Genomic DNA, 16,686 nt, shown 5'->3' on the forward strand with positions numbered 1-16,686 from the left:
ATGGTTCACAGCAAGCTGCTTCCCTTGTCAGTGTGAGTCAAGAAATGTTTGATAATGATGGTTAAAATGCTAAAGGACTCATTTAATAATTGCTGTTATTGCTTCGTGGTTGTCAGAGCATGACACTGTAAAGTCTTACAAGCTAAAACCTGGTTCTTCCATCAAAACCATCTCAGTGTAAGCCTCTGGTTTTATTTTCCTAACAGCAGAAAATGGCCAAAATAAGACGATGGTAAACATTTTTTATTGTATCAAGTGATATATCCCTTGACTGCTTCTGTATACTCCATCATTTCAAACTTAAGTTAAAAAGCTGTTGACATTGCTTGGTTTTTAATTGTTAGCTTACTAAAATCTATTATTTTCTTCTGTAAATAAAAGCATTTTTTATAGTTTATCTTTTCACTTCTATTCTTTTGTCCTCTTCTTTCTTCTCTTTTACTTTTCTTCTCTATCATGAAATTTTCCTGTGCAAGAAATTCAGAGTGTACCTAGGTAAATAACCAATTTGTGCCATTCTTAGTTCAGAACAAAGTTCATAATCCATTTAAAAAAAAAAAAAAAAAAAAAAATCCTTGAAGGGAGGACAATAACTTGTTTTGTTACCTTGATTTTATAGGAATTTCAATGATTACTTGAGTATCAAGCATCTGTTTTACACTTAGCAGAAAAAGAAGCATGTGTAGGTTTCCAAGGCAGTGGATGAAACAAGCCAACTTTACCATTGTTCTGACTTGTTCACAATGTCACTGTCTTGGATTTCACATCCAGATAGAGATGCTGTGAATAAATTCTATGGGTGAAGAAGCAGAAAATAAGGAGGAAAAGAGGATTTGCCATGTGGATTCATTATAACAATGTGGAACACAGAGTCTTACACACACAGGCTTTCCTTACTCCCTACGGGATATCTATCTGCAGGCCTCTATCAATTTCTAGGAGATTTTCTGTGTGAAAGGATCCTCCAGTTAATTTCAGTGTATAGCTTGTTTTAGATTTATTTTTCTCTTGCGTCTTCTCTCTTCCTCTTCCCCTTTTCAAGCCTCTATTAGAAAGGTGGGGGTAGGAGAAAGGATTAAAAGAAAAAACAGAAAACAATTGAAACAGTATTGTACGTGTATCCTCAGAAGCATTTTATGAAAACACCACTGCTTTATGCTGACTAAATATAAAGCTTACTATATGTTTGCTGTTCATAAAGATAGGATATCTCTTCACCTGTTTTTATTAATGTATATGCAACAGTAGATCATGACTGAGGAGGGTGATGTTTCAGGCTATTTCAGAGTAGCAGAAAGGAGAAAGTGTGAATCAGTAGGTTGGAAACAGGAGGGAGGTAAAATGCTGCCTGAGCACCAGTCTCAGAGAGGCACAGACAATATGTGTGGAGGCTTGGTTATCTTTCAAAATATGGAAGTTGACTCATCCTATAAATTTAAAAGGTCTTGTCCCGTAAGTTTAAAGTGTTAGATTTCACTCTGACAAATTCTGAGAACAATTCTGTCTTTATCTGACGAAAAATTATGTGAGCCTCTCCATACATCTATAAGCCATGAAACTGATCCCTTCGAGTGTAATTTCTAGTATAGTCTTAATTTCTAATATTTAAGAATAAATCATGCCTGGAAATTACCTCAGCCAGCCAAGAAATCTATCTGGGGCTGAGACATACTATTTGGGTAACTGGGAATGTGTGTTTCAAAGTGGTATGGCTGTTCCTCAAAAAAAATAAATAAATAAAACATAAATAAAACCAACTTAAATGTTAAATCTAGATGATTATTAGCTGAAAGGCACTTTATCCACAATTCAAAAGAAACGTGACATCATTTATGCAATTCAAGACAACAGGCTAAATATTTTTCTAAGTGTCACTGCTCTTATCTCCCTGATCTGAAATAAAACCTGTTGAAATTGCATTATAAACTGCTAAGATAAACTGTGCGATGGGCCATGACTGAAACTAACTTGTGTCTCTAAACTCAGCATTTCTTCAGAATCAGTGTAATTTAATTGAAATAGCTCTGCGTGTGTAAACAACTCCTTTGTTTAAAGAAGATTTCACTGTTTAGTTTGCCTTAAGTAAATGCTGTCTTTTGTTTGTCTGTAAAACATTTGATTAAACATAAAGACTTACATAGCTCCTCATCATTACACTAGTGTCTGGAAAATAGGTTAAAATGATGCAGGTGCTACCTAAGGAAATATCAAAGAATATAATTTGTCTTGAAAAGAAAAGCCCATGGAAACATAACCCTAGTCCTGAAATCAAACTGGTTTTCCTAATACCAAGAAGACAGTACTTGAAGTGTAGAAACTATTCAATATACCAGAATATGTTCTTGCTTTCTTGAAAAAATAATTTTCTAGTATTTTGGTCAAACTACAGATTTACTATATGGCAAACCACTTTTAAATACATGACTTTCTACTGAGTTAGAGAGCTGCAGTATGAATATCCAAGTTTTATTATTATAACAAGGGTAATAAACAACAAAATTAGCAGCAGAACGAGCATATAGGATAATTTTCTTCACCAGGTAAAGTGCTCCCATAAATTATATTAATTGTTTTAATGTACTGTAGACAGTATAAAAGTATACCATTTATATATAAATGTGTACATATATATATATTTACATTTATTCAAATAACTTCATACTCGTATTTTTAAAAACTCACGTTGAATCTAAAAGCTCGTACTCAGTTTGTTCTCCTTTTGAAGAACTCTTTCAGACTAATGAAATCAAATTTTTTTTTTTTTAAGCAGCTTTTTTTTTTTTTTTTTTTTGTATACATATGTAGGACCACTCATCATGTATGCTCTAACAAATTTTGCGGAGTTAAATTTTAACGCTAATGACACTTAGGGCATACCTTTTACTTGCATTGTCTAAAGCAAATTAGCTGGAAGTATAAATGATACAGAAACTCTCAAGACCTGAAAGGAAGGATGACTGCTAGCAGTTTCAAAGTCTGATGTGCAGCTGGACAGGGATTTTTTGTTTGCTTGCTTCCTTGATTTTTTACGTTACTTTCAGATTCAAAATAGAGATAGAAGAGAGACAGCCAGACATCCCTCATTCTCAAAACAATCAGCTGTAAATAACACAAAAATTAATGTTATTTCTGACCAATCTTATTCAACTTGCAAAATCTGTTAACTGTTTTGTAATCTTCAGTGTTAAACATAACTTTGGTATGGCCATTAAGCTAAATGTTAGGTTTTTGTCTAGTCCCATTCAGGAGATATTTATTTAAGTCCTTAGGTTTAAAATGGAAATAATAGCAACTGCTACTGCTAAGTGACATTAGTATTAATTTTGGAACAAAAGTAAATGTTCTTCTTAAATAGGACAAGGAGTTTTTGAATAATTACACTGTTCTCATAAACCTTTGTTGAAGTATAACTCGATACTACAGTTAATTGTAACTTCTTCCTTTAAAGAAGGAAGTTAAGATCTTCTTTTTAAGATCTTAACTTTAAGATCTATTCTTTTGTAATAGAGATATTCTTATGTAATAGAGAGGTTATTTTTAAGGAGAAGGCTCACTGTCTGCTCCCAAACTCCCAAAAATGTGGTGTAAATTGCTCGCCTTTTCAAGGGTAATGGTTAATAGTGATGTGAGATTTAATCCATGTTTGTTCAAGATTAATCCAAACTGATCTCTCATCAGTAGGAGCTGAACTAAATTCCTCCAATGAAGGCCTAGAAATTCTTGTTTGTTAAACACTGAATAAATAAATAATAATAAATAAATAATAAATGTTCTTATTTATATGAACCAGGTACACAAATAGACTTGCATCTTCTTTTTTTATTATTAGGCGATGCTGGATGTTACAGCACATCATGGCTGGCTGGTGGCTGCTCTGAATATAACCAACCTGGTGCAGATGGTGGTTCAGGGCAGATGGATACATGACTCTTCCCTGCTTACTGTGCCCAATATAGAAGTACAACACCTTTATCTTTTTCAGTATGTAACTCTTCTAAGCATTTGCAAGTTTTCAGTCTCATTAAAACTTGGCTGCTGGTAGTGTTTGAATTTCATTGTTGTGCCCAAGAATGTTCATTACTGTAACAGAAGCAAAACTCATAATAATAATAAAAATTACCATTATTATTATGTAATCACACTGATGGTTTCCCATGTAATGTTTCTGTTTCCAGTGTTCATCGATTAATTAACCTTCACAGATTATTCTGAGAGCCATGATTCCTTAGAAATGAACAAGAGATCACTGGAAGAGTTCCAAGTTCTAGCAAATGCAACTCCATATATTAGTTACCTCTTTGTTTTAATCCATTCTAAAAATATATTGTACCTGTCACAGAATCATAGATAATGCTAAGTTCTATTGATGTCTAGACAATGCAGTAATTAATGCTGCCCAAAAATAAATGACCAGATTTGATAACAGAAACCAGCATCAAGTTTTACCATCCAAACTAAGGAAAATAAATGTTTGCTTTTCTTACCTGTCCCTCTGTTTTGCATTCTGTATCAGAAAGTGGAGCCAAGGAAAAAGGAAGAGTGTGCATGGAGGTTACCAAGGTCCTATTGAGTGTCTTCCTGAACTTATGGCTGCCTGTGAAGGAAGAGAAAATGTGTTTGCTTCCATTGTGGACAGTGAATTGCAAACAGCACACATTTCACAGGTAATGCTTCCTATCAGTGGTCATTATCAGTAAGACTGGAAAGGAAGAGTAGTTTGGAAAGAACTCTCTTCCCTTCAGTAAATAATGTTATTTCTATATAAATTGCGTTCATTGCTCTAATTTCAAATCACTACTGGCTTTACAGAGGTTCTTCTCAGACGGTTTTCTCTTGTTCTCTGTTAACCAGGAACATTGTCAGGTTTATGGCTGGTATTAACACATCTCATCACTCTAAAGATGCTTGTCTAGGTTGTACAATCTGCTTAGTGTTATTCAGCTTTTTAGAGCCAGCTATGCTCTAGGAATCATGCATTGCAAATGTCATCGTAGCTGGTTTCTGAAGTGGTCTGCCAAACACCTTATTTTCTGAGAATACCCTTAGTAAAAGATTCAGCAGTCATTTTCTATTTGAAACAGAAAGCAGATGAAATTTTCACATTTCACAGTGGGGACAAAAAATGTCGAGTCTGCTCTAGAGTCTCATTTTCATTTGTTTTTTCAAGCAGTTTTCAGCAAAGGACGACTATATTCTATAGAATTCCTCACATGATAAGGCTATCGATTTCAAATAAATGTGTGAAAGTGGAAAACTTCAAATTATTTTTTATATGAATACTTAAAAGCACAGCAATATGTCCTGTATTTGACTGTTCAGCTTCAGTTAAACATTTCACTGGTTTGCAAACAAGAAGAAAAGTATTTAAATATCTATAACAGACAGCTGCATTTGCAACTAAATTACCATCAAAATTCTGAATTAAGAAAATGTATTGACATCAAAACAAGGCTTCATTTAACAACAGATTTCTAACATAATACACATTGATTTCAGTCCAAGTTTTAGATGTGATAAAAAATTAGAACATTGTTATAATTAGTTCAGGGAGAACTCAGAAGTAAACTTACTTAATTTATTTGCATAAATTGCCATTCTGTTATCTTTAAAAGCAAATGCAAATTGGTTCTGTCTGATATGATGATGGTTATTTGGCTCAAAAGTGCTTCAATTTGCGTAGCAATCTGGTGTCGTCTCTGCAGCGAGGCGATCCCAGGTAACATACAAATCCTGAATTATTCCAGAAATTAGTATGTTTAAAGCATCAATTTAAGTGCTAATTGCAGTAGTAATGAGAAAAAGCAGTACTACTGTGAGATTTGCATCTACTGCCCCATCAGTATGCCTGGAGCGGCTGCTGACTGGCAGAGGATTTGGCTGCTAATTAAATAATTGTATGCATGGCAGTGTTCTCGTCTGATTCAATAGATGAAGATTAATCCTCAGATAAATATGTTTGGCTGGTATTGAAATGTCTTAGCAGTTTCCTCAAAAATAGCTTGTGTGTATGTGTTGTGTATGTTCACACTGTGAATGACTCTGTGCCTCTGTATGCCTATGTTGGTAAATACAGATGCATATAAGAGGAAAAAACAATACCTCAGCATCATATAAGGAGGAAGATTCATTTCTGTCACTTGGGAATGGCCGTACTGGTTATAGCAAAGTCATGACTGTGTTACACATCATTGAAAATGTGAAACTTTTATACGAATATTTCCTATAATTTATTGCATTTTTTGCATTAAGAATCTATTGTAATACCTTTCACATAATCAAAATTTATATTGAGACTTCCTGATGAGTGTCTTTGTATATAAGGTTTTCAAATGTGCATTTAAATAAGGGGCAACGTAGAGAAAATACCTCCAATAAAGAAATTACGTAGTCTCTATAATGAAATTACAGACTCTAAACCTAGCATTCTGAAACCAGATCTTATTAAAGTCAAACCAAGTGGTAACTACATCACAAAAACGCCTAAACCATTCTTTTACTAATAAACCTTTACTTCTCACTCAGTTTGTTGAACCTGTATCATGAACCGGTTACTAGCATGAAAATGGTTAAAAAAATTTTTTTTAATTGTCCTTTACAAATCTGGGGAAGAAGGGAAATGGAAAAAGTCATATTTGGAAAGAAAAAAACTATTTTTTAAGCAGATTGGAAATTAATTTGTAAGTAACAGCTCTTGAGGCTGCTCATGGATTTGAAACATTAGGCTAAGTCCTGGGGAGACGGTTTATTGGCAAAACTGTTAATGATGTTAGCAAATGTTCGTGTGGAGTTTCTAGCGTGATTAGGATTTGAACCTATGGGTTTGATGGCTAAAGACATAGATATATAAATGCACATATTGGGTCCACTGATACAATTAAAGGAAGAATATATGCTTTTATCATCGTATAGTAAAAAGTACAGAAAATGAAACCATTAAATGGTCAGTACATACCTAAGAGATGTGGGAGCCTGTGTTTAATTTTCCAAACATTAGTTGTAAGCCTAAACTTCACTAAAAAGTCAGATAGGTTTTAAATGCTGACAGCTAATATTCAAAAACAGAACTTAGGCTGTAACTCTAAAATAACTCCTGTTTTCTCTCTGAATGGTATGTGTTTAGCAACACTTTTTCAGTTTCTAAGTCCTTTACTCTGGCACACTGTAAAATACTAAGCTGATGTTTATATTATCAAAAGAGAGAAGAAAAAAAAAATAAAAAAAGAAATCTCAAGATTGAAAGGGGGTGCTGTCTCTGCTCTAGTATTAGGTGCTTCTACTCAGGAAGTGTGTGTGTTTCTATAATCTCAGTTTTCATTTTTGTCTGTTGACTTATTTCCTCAAGAAAAAAAGCATTGCTTTATTTTCTCCAAATTATGTGGATGATAAAAAGGCAGCCTATTGTCAACGATACCTCTGTGATCACGGAGTACTGAATTCACCTTTAGTTTTCAAACATATAAGGCCAGGATAGTCAAGTCAATTACTTTCTTATCCAATTAAAAAGCTATTCAGTATCAAGGGTACATGGGAACATGATAACCTTTGACATGCAAAATATGTTGACATTGTACAGTATTAATAGGACCAATCCAGAATCTTCAATTGAGCAACAGGTGGTAACAAAAGAATGAGTTAATACAGGTCTACCTCTGCTGAAATTAAATTTTGTTCTAAGGTAATTGTAACAGTCCACATCCTGCAAGATAATAAGCATTAAAGTTTTCCAGGTAAATAATATCTGAAATACAACAAAAGGGGTGATCACTGGGCGGGAGTAGAACAGGGTACCTCCACAGAAACAGCAGTACTCTGCTTTGGTGCACTGAGAATTTCACACAGTAGTGAAGTTCCTGCAGTAAACTTGATCTTAAAAGCCTTTGAATTAAACAGATAACTATTTGTGAGTTAAGATGTAACTACACAGGTAGTCTCACCCAGTGTGATCTGCTGGAGGTGAATTTATTACGGCCTTTTGTGCTAACTGTAGCAAAATCTTGGCAAAGTACTAAGAACTTTTCTCCTTCAGGGTGCTGCCTTTTATTCCCACTTCCTTTCAGACTTGACACAGAAGGGGAGATATCATTTCCCTTTATCTTATAGCTGTTATCTTCTCCCTGTTATAATTTTCCTGCCTTTTCTAAGCTAACTCTTAATGCATTGCATCAGTATAATTCATCAGTGTCTTGTTTTACACTGCAACTCCATGAGCTCTCGCAGCTGGCCCTCCCCATCTTCTCCATTGAATGGACACAGCTGTTCATGCAGCACAGAAGAGGGAAGAAGGGAAGAGATTAGTTTTAGTCTAAATCAGTTTTCTCATTTAGTTTGCCCAGGCTATGGTAATGCAACCATTTTAATCCAACATAAGTCTGCATTGCAGCTGAAATGGGCAGCTCTGCCCTCACTGTGCCACTTTCACCTCTCCTGACCCAGCTCACCGCACAGCTGCACAAATGCTGCTGATGGAGTGAGGAGTGAGGAGGTGGGAAGGAGCATCTAGGGACAAGGAGAGGAGGGCTTATATCAACCCTCTCGCTGACTGTCAAAATGGCCTGCAGCCAAGCAGCTACATGAATGCTTGTGCCAGCAGGGGAGGAGGTAGGAGCACTTCATTCAGTGGCACTGAAGATTCATGCTTATTCAGAGTGCTCACAGGATTAGAGAATATGCTTCCACAATCAGCTTTAGGCTGATCTAAGTTATTAGATTAGCAAGCTCATCCATCTAGCTGCACAACCACAGTATGGCAGTAGTAGCACACTGGGGATGGAGGAGGGACAGCTAGCTGGCATGGAAGCCAGGGAAGAAAGGTATACACTCCTTTTCCTCACGGCAATGCAATTTTAGGTCTACTTACCCTGTCTGCTGTATCCCTAATTATGTATCGATGTATGCTATTATTATAAATGTAAATCTTGATAGCAATATCTCCAAAAAAGCAAAATTATCTTTCCCTGGAATCAGAATATTCCAACCACCTTATGAGTGGTTGCCAACCACCATATCAGGTTATCCAAGGCCTCCCCTCCAGCCTGACTTTGTACATCTCCAGGGATGGAATATCCACAGCTTCTCTGGGCAACTTGTTCCAGTGCCTCACAACCCTCTCTGTAAAAATATCTCACATAACGTCTAACCTGCATCTCCTCTCTTTTATCTTAAAGCCATTCCCCCTTGTTATAACATAGTCAGACAATGTAAAAAGTTGGTCTTCCTTTTATTAAGACTCCAGACCCTTCACCTCAGAAAAAATAGTCAGGGACGCATCAAACACAATCCAAATGAAAATAGATTTTCTTGAAACACAAGATAATCAAAACAATATATTATATATACACTTATGTATAACTTAGCCTTTTTATTTAGAAAACATTTCTGTTCTATGACAGTATTGCCCATGTGACTGTGCCTACCCTCTTCATTTTCATGAGATTCTGTTTTGACATTTGCTGGCTCTTTAGCAAGATCAATATTCCCCTTTTCCTGTTCTCCTTCCTTTCCTTTACCTAGCTTTTTATAGGTTATTTTGAAAACATCAGTGAAGTGCTCATCCCCGCTTTGTTTTAGGGTTAGAGGAGGAGAAGGGTAAGGCAGAGTGTGGCAGTTGGAGTTTTTTTGTTCATTTTTCTCCTCGTCTCCTCGTCTATCTTCTCCAGCCATAGTGAGGCCACAAATCACTGCTTCCATTCTTCAGAAAAGTTTGCTATTTCTTCTTGGGCCCCTCACTGCAAGACATTGACGCCCTGGAACATGTTCAAAGGAGGGCAACAAAGCTGGTGAGGGGTCTGGAGCACAGGCCATATGAGGAGAGGCTGAAGGAGCTGGGAGTGTTCAGCCTGGAAAAGAGGAGGCTCAGGGGAGACCTTATTTCTCTCTGTAACTTCCTGAAGGGAGGTTGTAGTGAGATGGAGGTTGGCCTCTTCTCTCGTGTCATTAGTGATAGGACCAGAGGGAATGGTTTCAAGCTATGGCAGGGGAGATTCAAGCTGGACATTAGGAAGCATTACTTCTCAGAAAGGGTTGTCAGGCGCTGGAATGCACTGCCCAGGGAGGTGGTGGAGTCACCGACCCTGGGGGTATTCAAGGAACAACTGGATGTTGTGTTGAGCAACATGGTTTAGTGGGAGCTATTAGTGATAGGTGAATGGTTGGACTGCATGATCTTTTAGGTCTTTTCCAACCTTGGTGATTCTATGATTCTTCCTAAAAAATTGTAACTGTGCTGAATTTAATAAGTGAAAGCTGACATTGTTTCCTTCCATTATTATCACAACTTCTCAAAGGTGCTTTTGCTTGTTTGATGAAGGCAATATGGGAGATACATAGGGCTGCATTTTCTGGGTACTTTATGAATGTGAAGTTGAAGAAATTGTCCCATTCTCCTATGTGAAGTGTATGTCTCTAGCAACAGTTCTCAGTGCAAAGATGAAAATTGAGGGCCTATTGCAGTTCATAAGAAATGACAGACTTAAGATTCCTCAGAAGGATTAAAAGAAGAAGGGCTCATGAAGATGGATGGAAGAAAATATTAAAAAAAGAAAAAAAAAAAAAAAAAAAGTCAGGATAACTCTGGATATGCAGTTGAATGTTTTGTTAATTATCTGAACTGATCCTCTGAACTCTCTGAGATTTGCCCATTGCTAATTAGAACTGCAGTGTCTTGTTCTTTATGGGCTATGCTAAAGAAGTTTAATTTAAAACTTAATTATACTAGTTTTTAAGTGGCTTATAAGAAAAAAAAAATACTTTAATCGGAATCGGTAAAGAATTTTTCCTGTGTTCAGGCATCAGTAATCTTAGTGAGGCATGTCTAATTTGCTTGAGAAGTTTCACATTTGTTTTATTTGCTTAGAAGTAATTAGAGCAAGAGGTTGAGGGAAAGTATTTTATGATTCTAAGAGTCATGCTGTTAAGTATAATATTCCTATACAGATAAATTATTCTTGGTGTAGAATAAATATATTGGCTGCACATTGAATTGTTTTTATTATAATGACTGTCATCTGAATTGTATGGATCATCTTCTAATCCACAGGGATCTGATTTTTCCTACAGGCTTGGAATTTCTTGTCCCGTTTGCCAATTCTAAACGTTAGCCTGAGCATTAAGGGCTGTTGGGATGACCCAGCTCAGCCACAGAATGAAGTGCCTGTTCCCACTTTGACAGCAGACACACGAGATGACAAAAGATGGATCAAATTACAAGCTGATCAAGAATATGTGCTCCAGATACATCTGCAGAGAACCCAGATGGGGTACCAGGTAGATGAATTTATTGTTTCCTTCAGCAAGTGCACAAGTTTCCAATATTCCATTTACGTTATTGGTAATGCTTTACACAGCATAACAGGGTGTTTTTATGGTTCGAGAGTTATGTAATTTGTAAACGCTTTCAAAGCCTTTTGTATATTAGAAGTGAAGCGGATGGTTTTTGCAGTAGCATAATAAACAGATTCTTTAGATAAAATCCTAGACCAATTAAAGACTATGAAAAAGAAGTCATTATTTTTTACAAACCAGAAACTCATGCTTGGATAACTATAAAACAGTGGGTACAATAACTTTACTTTAATTTAATTACCTGCCATCCCTAAACTCCTACTTCAGATATTTTTACGTATCCTGTTTCCCAAACCAATTTATAAGTGAACCTGTGATATTCACATGTACTACATACCTGTAAATACATACATACCTATAACTATGTTTTTACTTGTAACACATCCTCAGCCCTTTACTGAGGATATTCTCTACATATTCTCTTCATATTTTATATAATCACCTTAGTTTCAAGGGGAGACTTTCTCATTTAAGGAAGAAAAAAGTTTTAGAGCTCCTTCATAAGCCCGTTTGCTGTTCCTGTTACTGAGACAGCCTTCCTAACTGGAAGCCACTGAAAGGGTGAGCAGAGCAGGAGTGTTTCTTTTAGTGATCACTGTTTTATAAACCTCTCCCAGAATTTGAGTCCTCTTTTGTAAGAAACAGCTGTATCAAACTGTTGCAGAAGCTTTATTGTGGTAATGGTGCTTTTTCTTCTGTGTAAATCTTCAGAAAAACCTTTCCACCTACAGAGCACCAAATGAACAGTGGTCAAGTGTGCCTCATTGTATATTCCTCTTACAGCGGTAAAGTCAATGTCTTAAAGAAATAATCTTTCTTTTTGCTATCTGAAAATTTAATAAATACTTCAGTTGCTGTTTTTATGTTTATATTTATCTTGAACGATATTGTTTAGCATTATTTAAAGACACAAGGTTTACAGTTAACCTTTCTGCTGATAATAGTATTTGGAGAACATTAGATGAAATTACAGAAAGGGAAATGGTATTTTCATGCAAGTTTTAGAAGCTTACAAAGTAAGTGGAATAGTATCATTTATTCTGTTTTGTTTCTGTTTTATTTTTTCCTTGGAATTGTTTTTCTCTGTTGTTTGTTTTGAGATGAACAAAAGTGTTTTAATTTGTAAATTATTGTGTTACATAAAAATTCATGAATGCGTTTTTGTGTTGTGTCTCATTCAAGAAAGAATGATATTTTGAAAAGAAGATTTAACTAAAATGTTTCTTACTCCAAACAGGGAAAGCAAGACAGTAAAGCAGTGACTCCTCGATTCCCTAAAGTTAAAGATGAAGGATGGTTTTTAATATTGGGAGAAGTTGACAAAAAAGAACTCATTGCTCTGAAGAGAACTGGATATGTCAGAAATAGAAACACTGTCTCTGTTGCTTTTTACACCCCAGAGACCCTTGGAAAGTATGTCAGATTTAAAAATTAGGATCTCTTAATGATTAGGCTGAAACCTAATTGCCAAACTAATGACTCTACTTTTTACCGTTTTAGGTGTATCTACACGCTGTATATCATGAGCGACAGTTATCTTGGCATGGACCAACAGTATGATATTTACCTGAATATTATACCAGGTAGTACTTCAGCACAAGCCACAACAGAGGTGTCTGATGCTATGAGTAACCTAACTTTGAAGTAAAGTGATCTGAAAAATATGTTTAAAAGAACTGGTCTTTCCCTCAACATATCTGGTCATTTTGGACACCCAAAAAGTGAGTTTGCCTTAGTGGAACCAAACTTCTAACCTCAAGACAACTCAAAAATTAAAAGTGACTACTGTATTGACTCTGGTAACACAGAGTTAGCCACAGTGGCCTTACTCCTTTATAAAACTTTGTCTTTTCTTGGTTGATCTTTCAGAAGTCATGTTGATCTCTTTTATTCCTACTAGAGTTGCCGTAATTCAATTTTGACACATCAAAATAAAAGTTACCGTAATTTGCGCAAATTTAGGGCTACCGTCGTCATTTTGAAAAAAATGTTCTGTAGCCCATGTGTTGATGCAGTTTAAATAGATGACTTTTTTAATTTATAGGGAAAAAATACAAAATTTGATCTAAGAAAAATATGCTGAAAGTATTGATGGATATGTTACATTTCATGTTTAATAAAAATATATCCGTAAGAGTGTTTTTCATTAGATTTTTTCAGTGTGAAATTTATGACGTAATACAAAATCCTTCCCTTATGCATGCTACCCTTTGAAGATGATAATCTAAAGTGAGAATATATATATATATTATTAATATAAGCTTACACGCAGTAAATCTTCTTATGACCCGGTCTATAAAGTGGACTTTTTAGGACCAAGATTTATAATGTGCTGCACAGTCTTCAAACTGGAATAAGGCCTGCTGCTATCATGTTGCAAGAGAAAGGTTGTCGTCTTCTCTGACTCTGTAAGTTCAAGCCTTCAGTTTAGTCAGCAACACAATGTAGCAGTCAGTTGATGGTTTGTCTGAGTTCCATGAAGTTCAGAAGGATCCCCCCTTTCCTATCTCGAAAGACAGGGCACGTGACATTACCTGCTGAGGAGTTTTTCTTTGATGAGAAACTCACGTCACCACTCCATTGTTTGTAGTGGTGATACTGCATCTTGTTACCAGTAATGATGCAATCCAGGAAACTCACCTTCAGCCTCATCTTGGATCAATTGGTTCCTGACAAACTTTCATACAGTATTCTTTCTGCTTCTGTGTGAGAACGTGTGGAACCCACTTCGTGTAAACTTTTCAATATTGTAATGTTGCCGCTATCATTTCCAATGCACTGAAGTCAGTATTCAGGTCTGTATACAATTCCCTGGTCATAATCCACCTGTTAGTGTGTATAAGCTGATCAGGATGCTCTTCATTTCATGGTGTGACAGCTGTGCATGGCCACCCAGATTGCAGCTTGTCTTTTATGTCACTGTCACCACTGCTGAAAAGTACCACCAACCACCTCATTCTGCTCAGGTTCATGATTTGGTCTTTATAAATGTTCAGCCAGTGTCTATGAATGTCAATGGGTGCAATTTTTTCTGCATGGAAGAATTCAGTTACACCCTTTTGCTTTGTATGCACTTCCGTGTCAGGTGCCATTATGTCAGACTGTCCCTCGGCTGCCATCTGTTGCATGGCAACAAAATGTAATAGAGTACTGACAGGAAGGTTCACCCTCTACTGCCATAGCACCAACGTCCACCTCTGATGCCATGTGCTGACATAATAATGTAGGAGACATTATTGTCAGAGTAGCCCTTGTATATCAAGGAAAAAAAAAAAAAAATGATTGTGTTTGTGCACAGACATAGAATCAAAGAATGGTTAAGGCTGTAAGGGATCTCTGGAAGCTACCTGGTCCAGCCTTCCTTCTCACACAGTGCCACCTAGAGCTGTTTCCCCAGGATCACGTCCAATCAGCTACTGAATGAAACTTCGTTCTATCTGGGCAATCAGACTGAACTTCTTGCATTCTAATTTGTGCCCACTGACTCTTGTCCTGGGGCTGGGTGCCACTGAAAAGAGCCTGGCTGTGTCCTCTTTGCTCTCTACCTTTCAGTATTTGTAGACATTGATAATACACCCCTTGAGCCTCCTCTTTTCCAGTCTGAGCAGTCCCAGCTTGCTCAGCCTGTCTTCACAGTAGAGATGCTTCAGACCCTTCATCATCTTTGTAGCCGTACACTGGACTCTCTCCAATATGTCCATGCCTCTTTCATACTAGGGTGCCCAGAACTGGAAACAGTCCTCCAGGTGGAGCTCCACCGACAATGAGGAGAGGGGAAGAATCATCTTCCTCAAATATGACATGCCAGCATGTCATATTGGTATGACATTGCAGGAAAGAGAAGGCTGGCCAATTTCAAAGAGACAGTAGTTAATAAGATTTATTTCATACATTCTGTTGCCTTAAAATTAAGATAAGTGGTCAGTTTATATAAATAATCAGTTCAGCAATTGAGTGTTTTCACAGATCTTCACATCATTTGATAGTATCTAAAATGTTTGTTTCACTATTACAGGCTGACTTTATTGCAAAAGATGCAACATTAATAAAGTTGTTACTATGTTATCAGCCTGATAGATGATGCTCTTGCTTTCTTTCCTTTTTGGACCGTATTCAGTATATTATAGCAGTGTGTCACTCAGCAAATAGATTATTTTTTTTCAAGCTTGTAGGCAAAATTTGATTATACACCCATTTGCTTGGACCTACGCCTATTTTTAAAAGAACTGTTTTCTCTAATCTGCAAGTAAATTGTCACAAAAATTAAGTCCTTTCTTTGGGAAAATGCTTGAGTGAAGCAATATATTGTCCCTCAACAATTTTAATTAATTAGGAGAAAGAAGCCATTCCAGTCAAACAGCATACCAGCATGATGATACTGGCTCTTACTGCTTTCTACATGCATGTCACAAGTAAATACAGAGTAGCGGACAATAGCTTCAGTATTCTGTGTTAATCAATTAAAGAGATTCTGCAATGTCATTTGTACCATTTGTACTTTGGTTTGGAAACATAGCCTTTCGTTTCCTGGTATTATAATTGTTTTTAGAAATAGTTTAATTAAATTTCTAAATAACAGCTGAAACTTTTTTTTTCGCAGAAGTCCTTGTCTCATAAAAACAAACTCTGAAGTAATATAGAATAAGTATAAGCAAATTGATTATGGGATCATAGAATCATCTAAATTGGAAAACACCTTCTAAATCACTAAGTCCAACCATCAATCTTACCTATGGAGTCCATCCGTAAACTAAGTCCCTCAGTGCCAAGAATCATAGAATTGCTCAGAAAAAGTCTTTAAAGCTCATTGAGTCCAACCACACACAGCCTAACCATACAACCCTAACCCTAACAGCCCTCCACTAAATCATGCACCACATCCAAATGGTTTTTAAGCACATCTAGGGATGGTAACTCTACCACCTCCCTGGGGAGCCCATTCCAGTGCTTAACAATCCTTTCTGTAAAGATGTCCTGATATCCAACCTGAACTTACACTGGCGCAACATGAAGCCGTTTCTCCTTGTCCTGTCACCAGTGAGGAGAGACCAGCCCTGCTCTCAATGTGATCACCTTTCGAGTATTGGAGGAGAGCAGTAAGGTCTCCCCTCAGCCTCCTCTTCCCCAAACTAAACCATCCCAGTTGCTTCAGTCACTCCTCATAGGGCATATTTTTCAAGCCCTTCACAAGCCTTCTTTGGATCTGCTCCAGCATCTCAATGTGTATTCTGTATTGAGGTGCCCAAAACTGAACACAGTACTCAAGGGGAGGCCTCACCAGTGCCAAGTCCACACATCTCTTAAATACTTCCAAGGATGGAGACTCCACCACTGCCCTGGGCAGCC

General features: G+C 36.6%; 1 protein-coding gene and 1 long non-coding RNA gene across 3 annotated transcripts in view; one reads left to right on the plus strand and one right to left on the minus strand.

The window, feature by feature from the left end:
* The window catches only part of LOC107311927 (uncharacterized), a 42,115-nt gene extending 37,519 nt beyond the window's left edge, over nucleotides 1-4,596 (minus strand). Inside the window, exon 1 of the long non-coding RNA XR_014944140.1 lies at nucleotides 4,485-4,596. This is a non-coding gene — a long non-coding RNA (uncharacterized LOC107311927). The remainder of the gene's footprint in view (nucleotides 1-4,484) is intronic.
* The window catches only part of ASCC3 (activating signal cointegrator 1 complex subunit 3), a 247,440-nt gene extending 233,966 nt beyond the window's left edge, over nucleotides 1-13,474 (plus strand). For both annotated transcript variants that reach the window (XM_015858848.2, XM_015858850.2), the window contains exons 38-42: nucleotides 3,830-3,981; nucleotides 4,514-4,664; nucleotides 11,056-11,262; nucleotides 12,578-12,753; nucleotides 12,841-13,474. In XM_015858848.2, the coding sequence (XP_015714334.1) occupies nucleotides 3,830-3,981; nucleotides 4,514-4,664; nucleotides 11,056-11,262; nucleotides 12,578-12,753; nucleotides 12,841-12,988 (834 nt within the window). In that variant the 3' untranslated portion in view covers nucleotides 12,989-13,474. The remainder of the gene's footprint in view (nucleotides 1-3,829; nucleotides 3,982-4,513; nucleotides 4,665-11,055; nucleotides 11,263-12,577; nucleotides 12,754-12,840) is intronic.
* Nucleotides 13,475-16,686: the final 3,212 nt, after the last annotated feature.

The sequence above is a fragment of the Coturnix japonica genome, chromosome 3, assembly GCF_054131305.1.
Source record: "Coturnix japonica strain WE chromosome 3, WE-NBRP24, whole genome shotgun sequence".
NCBI classification, from domain to species: Eukaryota; Metazoa; Chordata; class Aves; order Galliformes; family Phasianidae; genus Coturnix; species Coturnix japonica.